Source organism: Mizuhopecten yessoensis, unplaced genomic scaffold (genome assembly GCF_002113885.1).
Source record: "Mizuhopecten yessoensis strain PY_sf001 unplaced genomic scaffold, ASM211388v2 scaffold10779, whole genome shotgun sequence".
Classification (NCBI taxonomy): domain Eukaryota; kingdom Metazoa; phylum Mollusca; class Bivalvia; order Pectinida; family Pectinidae; genus Mizuhopecten; species Mizuhopecten yessoensis.
The window spans coordinates 43,223-52,253 of NW_018408717.1; the positions used below are offsets into that span (position 1 = coordinate 43,223).

The window sequence follows — 9,031 nt, forward strand, 5'->3', positions numbered from 1 at the left end:
AAGAGGACCAGTCGGTCTTGAAATGTTGTGACACGTAATATACGTACATTGTTTGTGTAGAAAGTAAAAGTTTGATATCAACAAGACAACATGTTTAAGGGGCATGTCAGACTTACAGTGTATAACCTGTGTAACTGAGGGACGTCCGGTTATCTCAGTGGAGCGCTATGAGTCTGTAATATAATCCCAAATGACACACAAGCTGAGCTTCGGATGTTTCTTTACCTTCTAGTTTACAAGTAACCCGTCTATAGCCGAACTTTAATATGGACTTTGCATTATTAATGCTTCATGTTAATGCTTCCGCAGAAAAAAAAGATAATAGTCCCTGCTAAAAAAAGATGACAAGCATGTTCTGCTGTGGAAGCGATAGATATGTATCATTTTGTGAACAGATTAACATCTAAGCGTGATACATTTAACGACAAGTTACTCGTGCTTTATTTGTTCATTCGCGTGGATGAATATTTCACTGATTGGAATTCGGCGCCAAATGTCGCGTTTGGACGCAAGACAGATCAGTCAGATCGAAAATCTGACAAACTGTGTCTGAGAAGGCCATCCCATCGATTTTATCTAGATACAACGACAAAACCACGTAATATTTCTGGATGCAACTTTACTTTACAACAGGATCATCGCCACAGCGAAGAAACATTGAAGAGTCATACAAATCTACTTTACCACAGGCTCATCGCCACAGCGAAGAAACATTGAAGAGTCATACTTTGGAAAAATTATAGTAAGCAAGAAAAATATCTTAAGGAACTTTTGTGCTTCATATAGGTCTTTGAATTCACCCATTGTATGGGTGATATAATGATTGTGTAAATCCATCTGCTGTAAGATATACTTATACATGTTCTCTTACGTCTCAATCTGAGCCGGCAACATACATTCTTGTTTGGTAAATAAACACTATTAGAAAAAGAGACAAGTCTATTTATATAGACAGTAGCAATACAAACATAGCAAAACATCAGCATAAAACCTCGTTTATAAATTTCACATTCTATTGACCACAGTAAGTACATTGGCTTTAACTCGCCTTTCGATCCGTACAGTCAGCACCTACATACCATACCTGTATAATGCGAGGAATTTATCATATATTTATACTAGAGTAAATAGTGTTAATACAACACGTCCTGACATACTTATTGATTGTATCGCAAAATGTTCAAAGTAAATCATCCTACTTCAATTATCAGAAATACACAACGGACAAAAGCGTACTGGACTGTTTTAATACAGTCGTCCGAATATCAAAACCGAACGTATCCTATGCCTATAATGTCAGCCTTTGTCCTGGAGTATTGACGATGTGTTTCAACTAAGATCAATTCTACCAAAAGGTCGAAATAATCCTTTCCACAAAGAAAAGAGGTAATGGAAATATGTGAACAACATATTTAAAGAGACCGGTTTAGAAGTTGACCTTGACCCGGTATATATCCCAGTAAGACATCACGTAATGTTACATCTACCTGACTTTATGTTGTTAGTAATCGGTTCACCTGTACTGCTGTGTATTTACCTGTGCAATAATCACTTTATACATACAATAATCACTCTGTATATACAATAATCACTATACATGTATTTATACAATAAGCACTATATATATACAATAATCACTATAACAATAATCACTATATATATACAATAAATCACTATATATATACAATAATCACTATATATATACAATAAGCACTATATATATAACTGGTAACGAGCATGTCCTCTACATATAACGTTGGTCTCATTCTATGTTACTATATATATGGGCATTTACAATTAACGTCCAAGCAATACAAACTTCGATATTAATCTTGGATCTTGGAACACACTACAGAGGTAAATACAAATGTCAGAAAAGATTATGTTCCTAAACACCATATTAATTAATTAATATTGTGTCTATTGTTAGGGGTAAAGTTGTACTTCATTTCTGATGCGTTCTCTGAGTTTTCTGTGATTTTTAGTCATGACACCGTACCCCTAATTTATAGATTATTGTTCTGGTTGTTGTATTGCTCCTCGGCAATGAGTTTCAGCTATTGTCCACATACGTGTATGATAACGCTGTGGAGTTGTTTGTTTTTGGATTTTACTTCAACCGCACCTGCATGCTTTTGGAACTGTTACAATGTTTTTGTTTTGTTAAGATATATTGCTGTTAATAAATAAGTTCACTTGTAACCTTTACAATGTCAATGACAATTGTTTTATTCTCATAGAAAATACAGTGAATGGAATACATATAAACAAATTGGTGACAATAATACATTGTGGAACAGGATGGACATTAGTATTGTAAATCAATTATCTCATTAATATCGGTAAGGAATTTAGCCAATGATATTAATTCATGTTGTGTTACATAATTGAATAATGCATGAAATTTAAATATGTTTGGTCTTTTATACACTTTCTAGTATGTCTGGACATATGTATACTTTCTAGTATGTCTGGACATATGTACACTTTCTAGAAAACTAAGATCGTCCTTTTTGATTTGATATCATTTCTTATTTCAAGTGTTTCGTTAATTACTGATAAGCTATGTATTTAGTATGTAATTCCTTACACTTTTTGTAATCACTTTTTATGTTTACATTTTATCTCACACTTTAATTGATGTATTGTTGCGCAAAACATCGTTTTTGTAGCCACTGTGTTATTTTAACCTTGTTTGTTGAAGCCATGGTATAGTTTGTACTTGTATGTTGACGCCATGGTATAGTTTGTACTTGTATGTTGACGCCATGGTATAGTTTGTACTTGTATGTTGACGCCATGGTATAGTTTGTACTTGTATGTTGACGCCATGGTATAGTTTGTACTTGTANTGCTGAGGTATAGTTTGTACTTGTATGTTGACGCCATGGTATAGTTTGTACTTGTATGTTGACGCCATGGTATAGTTTGTACTTGTTATTGACGCCATGGTATAGTTTGTACTTGTATGTTGACGCCATGGTACAGTTTGTACTTGTATGTTGGCGCCATGGTATAGTTTGTACTTGGATGTTGACGCCATGGTATAGTTTGCCCTTGTTATTGACGCCATGGTATAGGTTGTACTTGTATGTTGACGCCATGGTATAGTTTGCACTGGTTATTGACGCCATGGTATAGTTTGGACTTGTATGTTGACGCCATGGTACAGTTTGTACTTGTATGTTGATGCCATGGTATAGTTTGCAGTTGTTATTGACGCCATGGTATAGTTTGTACTTCTATGTTGACGCCATGGTATAGTTTGGACTTGTATGTTGACGCCATGGTACAGTTTGTACTTGTATGTTGGCGCCATGGTATAGTTTGTACTTGTATGTTGACGCCATGGTATAGTTTGTACTTGTATGTCGACGCCATGGTATAGTTTGTACTTTTATGTTGACGCCATAATATAGTTTGTACTTGTATGTTGACGCCATGGTATAGTTTGTGTAGTGACTCTGTTACGAGTTCCGGAATTCCGGCTCCGCGCCGGTTCGCAGCAGGCTTTTATTTTAGTTACCTAAAGTTGAAGAAGCCAAAATTAAGCTTCAATATGCGCAAGAGGAAGCTAGTCTCATGCGACGAGAAGCAGAACTGAAAGCTCAAAAGTCAACACTGAAAATTAAGCAAGAACTAGATATTGCTGAGTCAAGTTTGAACGCAGTAAAACAAGTGCTCGAATTTACGTCTACAAAAGACAAATGCAGTGAACGGTCACATCCCTCTTATGTTAGCAAGCGGACTACAGATTTTGTTCAGGATCAGAGAGCTCGTATGCAACCTGCTAATTATCACCGAGATGCGCCCATAGTTGCACCGATACATAAGTATGATGACATACCAGTTACCAAAGCACCACGTGCTCCACCGCCGCCTGTGGTCACTCAACTGAATCCCAACGCTCGTCAATTTGTCCCAGATTCAACACAAACCAAGCTGGATAACACTGCGGTTGCTAAGTTTCTTGCGAAAAAAGACTTGCTCACTTCGCGTTTAACTGTGTTTGACGACCAGCCCGCTCATTACGCTTATTGGAAAGCAAGTTTTAGGAATATATTGAGTGAGATCGACGCAACCCCGTTAGAGCAGTTAGACTTACTTGTGAAAAGTCTAGGGCCAAACTCAAAACAACAAGCCATTAACATTCGTTGTGCAAATACACAAGATTTAGATAAAGCAGTCAGACTTCTACGGCAAAGATTGGACAACCGCTTTGGAAGCCCGGAGTCTTTGGAGGCTGCACTTAGACACAGGATTGAAACTTTTCCCAAACTGAATAATGCAAACCGAGAACAGTTGTATGAAATAGCAGATCTCGTAGCTGAGATTGAGTCCACCAAAGCTGAACCTAGACTCAGTGCTTTGTTCGCTTACTACGATTCTTCAGCTGGGGTCAATCCTGTCGTCAAGAAATTGCCGTTTGGTATTCAGGAGAAGTGGATTAATGCGGCCAACAAATACAAACAGCGGCATTCTGTGGCTTTCCCGCCATTCTCATTCTTTTCATCGTTTCTGCGTGACATAGCCAGGGTGCGCAATGATCCAAGTTTCGTGTTTGATGAACCGCGACCTCCGGGTCACCTTTCCGGTAAAGGACTTACTCGGCAGATGAATTCAAAAGATAAACTACGTATGGACATAAGCAGTAAAAAGACTGAGGCTGCTCTAAAAAATGGCTCTCCATCTGATGGAACGAAAGATGGGCTTGAATCACGAGATAACGCTAAGCTTGTTTGTCCCATACATGGTACAGGTCACACTCTGAATAAATGTCGTGCATTTCGTGCAAAACCTTTGTCAGAAAGAAGGGACTTCATAAAACTGAAAGGTTATTGTTTCAGATGCTGTGGATCCGTGAAACATCTTCGTAAGAAGTGCAAAGAGACCGTAAAATGTGACGTTTGTCAGTCGTCTGACCATCCTTCCGCCCTCCACCCAGATTCAAACTTTGTCCCTGAGCAGAAGCACGAGGGGGAGGAGAAGACTGAAATTAACAATGCTTGTACCGAAATTTGCAATTCACCTTTAAACACTAGTTAATCCTGCGCCAAAATAGTGCTCGCGAAGGTGTATCCTCGAGACCAACGCCATCGTGCCCGACAGATTTATTGCATGATAGACGATCAGAGCAATAAATCCCTTGCTGTTTCAGACTTCTTCAGCGCCTTTGGGGACAACAGTAAGGACGTTGAGTATATTTTGTCGTCCTGTGCGGGTAAGTTTGTGACTGCCGGACGTAGAGCGACAGGGTACGTAGTAGAGTCATTGGATAGAACTCGTGCGTTGAATCTACCCGAAATTATTGAGTGCAATGACATTCCGAACAATCGTAGTGAGATACCTTCGCCTGTAGTTGCGTCTACTTACCCCCACTTACAGGATGTTGCTTCACACATACCTGAAGTTGACCAGCAAGCTAATATTGAACTTTTGATCGGCAGAGACCTAATAGAAGCCCATCATGTTTTGGACCATCGAATTGGTACAAATGGTCTACCATACGCTCAACGCTTGCCTCTTGGATGGGTCATCATTGGCGAGGTGTGCCTTGGAAAGGTGCATACGGCTGAGGTAGTCAATGTAAATAAAACCAATGTGCTCAACAGTGGACGTCCTACACTTTTTGAACTCTGCGACAGTGACATTACTGTAAAGTGCGATTCAGTTTTTAAGAAAACCAGCGGAGATGAAAAGCCAGGTTTGTCGATTGAAGATCAGGTCTTCTTCAATATCATGGATGTTGGCTTTGCGAAAACGGATACTGGTCAATGGACAGCCCCTTTGCCATTTCGTGAGAAAAGTCCAGTACTGCCAAACAACAAGCCGTTTGCTCTCAGTCGAGCAAAGTCCTTTGATGCCAGCCTTCAGCTGAACCCTGTTAAACGTAACCACGCTGTGGAATTTATGGAGAATCTTTTCAAAAACGGACATGCTGAACTTGCCCCAGAAATACCAACCTCAAACGAAAGATGGTATTTGCCACTATTCGGTGTTTATCACCCTATGAAGCCAGACAAAATCCGGATGGTATTTGACTCATCTGCCAAATATCAAGATGTGTCACTCAATGACGTCTTGCTCAAGGGTCCTGATCTTTGCAGTAGCTTACTTGGGATTCTTCTGCGATTTCGTAGAGAGGCAGTCGCAGTGACGATGGACGTAGAACAGATGTTCTACAATTTCAAGGTTCCAGAGAACCAAATGGACTTCTTACGGTTCTTGTGGCATATGGACAATAACCCAGAGCAGCCTTTAGTCGATTATCGGATGACCGTACACGTCTTCGGTAATCGCCCGTCTCCGGCCGTAGCGACATACGGCATGCGCAGGTCTGTGGAAGGTGCCGATCCAGCAGTAAAGGATCTGGTAAACAACAACTTTTACGTTGACGATGGACTTCTCTCCTGTGCTGATGAGGAGGAAGCCATACAAGTGGTTCATAAGGCAAAGCAAGCACTACATGACGGTGGCAACCTACGGCTGCACAAGTTCACTTCAAATAGCAGGAAGGTTCTGGATTCCTTTGATCCGAATGATCTTGCCAAAGACTTAAAGGATCTGGATCTCGGAGTAGAATCTCTTCCGATACAGAGAAGTTTGGGTTTACTTTGGGACACCGAGAAAGACGATTTTACGTTCAAAGTGTCAAAGTGCCAAACCGTATACAAAGAGGGGTGTTCTATCTACAATTAATAGCCTTTATGACCCTCTTGGACTTGCTGCACCTGTTGTTCTGAGAGGTAAATTATTCATGAGAGACATGATATCATCTACCAAGAAACAAGGTTGGGACGATCCGCTAATAGAGTCTCTTCGACATGAATGGGAATCGTGGGTGAAGTCTTTAACCCATTTGGAGGACTTTCGTGTTCCACGAAAATACAGCCAAGTTTCAATTTCCAATGCTACAGGTCGTGAAGTGCACATATTCTCAGATGCATCCAAAGATGCTATCGGATCTGTCGCCTACCTCAAATTGTACAGTGAGGACTCTGTGGACGTTAGTTTTCTCCTTGCCAAAAGCAAGGTAGCACCAGTAAGTGGACACACTACGTCGTCTCGAACTTTGTGGCGCGGTTTTGTCTGTAGAACTTGCTGACATCATACAGGAGCAGCTCGGATTAGACTCGGACTCTTTTCATTACTACACCGATAGCCAAGTCGTGCTTGGATACATCACAAATGAGACCCGCAGGTTGTATGTATACGTTGGGAATAGAGTCAGTCGCATTCGCAGGACGAGCCGTCCCAGTCAATGGAACTATGCTACTTCTGATCAAAATCCTGCCGACATTGCCACTCGTTCTATTGACGCTGCAAACCTATACAAAAATAGGTGGATTAAAGGCCCAGAGTTCCTTATGTCAGAGTCGCGGGAATTTGTTCCGTACCCTATGATCGACCCAGATTTGGACAAAGATGTTTTGCCTGAGTTACAAACTTGCAAGACCGAGGTGACTGGAAACAGCAAATCAGCACTTGTTGCCAAGTTCAACAAGTTTTCTGACTGGGGAAGTCTTGTTCGTGCCATAGCATACTTAAAGAACTTTGCTAGGCGTTGTCACTTGCCTGAGGATTCTGGATCGCTAGGCAGCCGTTCAGATCCAAGTTTTCTGGAGGAGACAAAACAGTACATTATAAAAACTGTTAAGCAGGACGTTTACAGTGCCGAGATAAATGCCATTCAGGAAGGAAAACACCCACCTGCAGATAGCAGTCTGCTACCTTTGGCACCTATCTTAAACTCTGATGGACTATTGTGTGTGGGAGGTAGACTTGCTAGACTTAAGAACTGCAACGTTGTTGATGAATTACATCGTCATCCTATCATCTTGCCCAAACATCATCATATATCTGTCCTCTTGGTTCGTTTCTACCATCAGAAAGTTTGGCATCAAGGACGACATTTCACGGAAGGTTCGGTACGTTCAGCAGGGTTTTGGATAGTTGGGTCCAAACGTCTCATTTCTTCTGAAATTGCAAAGTGTATCGTGTGTCGTAAGTTGAGAGGTCACTTAGGGTGGCAACACATGGCGGACTTACCTGTAGACAGACTCAAACCAGCACCTCCATTTTCGTATGTTGGGGTCGACGCATTCGGACCTTGGCCGATTGTGTACCGTCGTACTAGGGGAGGTGCCGCGAATCAGAAACGTTGGGCCCTGTTATTTTCTTGCTTAGTAACTAGGGCAATTCATATTGAAGTGATTGAGGAGTTATCTAGTTCGTCCTTTATCAACGCTCTCAGGAGGTTTGTGGCTATCCGTGGCACTAACTTCGTCGGAGCTATAGAAGATCTTTCCATTGATGCTAAGTTCATAGAGAAGCCTCCTGTGGTTCAGTTTCTCTCAAGGTCTAATGCCAAGTGGATATTCAACCCTCCCCATGCCTCACACATGGGAGGAGCATGGGGGCGTCTCATCGGTGTGTCGCGCCGGATACTCGATTCGATGCTTCTTCAAAACAAACACAAAGATCTAACACACGAAATCCTTGTGACTTTTATGGCTGAGGTGTGCGCCATAGTAAACAATAGGCCTTTACTTCCTGTGTCAAGTGATCCTGAATCACCTTGCGTCTTAACACCCTCATCTCTGCTCACCATGAAAACCGCGGCCGACATAGGACCTTTTCCTCTTTTTGGTCAGAAGGATATGTTGAAATCGCACTGGAAGCATGCACAAGTTCTTGCAGAGGAATTCTGGTGTAGGTGGAGAACGGAGTATTTGCAAACTCTCCAGACTCGTAAAAAGTGGACTAAGGACTGTCGCGATGTTAAGTCTGGTGATGTGGTTCTCATGAAGGATCAGAACTGTAGTCGTAACGAGTGGCCGATGGGCATTGTTGAGAGAACTTTTCCTAGTGAAGACGGGAGAGTCAGGAAAGTTGAACTGACTGTGGTAAAAGACGATAAGCGTGTTTCGTATGTTAGGCCTGTGTCACAACTCGTCACAATCTTAGAAGTGAACTAAACTTAATTGTGCTAGTTGTCGTATTTTGACTTTTCTTAAATTCCTTGAGTGTT

The 9,031-nt window shown here is 41.2% G+C and overlaps 2 protein-coding genes across 2 annotated transcripts; both read left to right on the forward strand.

The window, feature by feature from the left end:
• Positions 1-5,118: 5,118 nt before the first annotated feature.
• Positions 5,119-6,699, forward strand: LOC110462387. Its single transcript, XM_021516327.1, has one exon. It carries the CDS (start codon positions 5,119-5,121, stop codon positions 6,697-6,699), a length of 1,581 nt encoding a protein of 526 aa, XP_021372002.1.
• A 67-nt stretch (positions 6,700-6,766) lies between these two features.
• LOC110462388 lies at positions 6,767-8,978 on the forward strand. Its single transcript, XM_021516328.1, has 2 exons — positions 6,767-7,006; positions 7,116-8,978. Exons 1-2 carry the CDS (start codon positions 6,767-6,769, stop codon positions 8,976-8,978), a joined length of 2,103 nt encoding a protein of 700 aa, XP_021372003.1.
• The last annotated feature ends 53 nt before the right edge of the window (positions 8,979-9,031 follow it).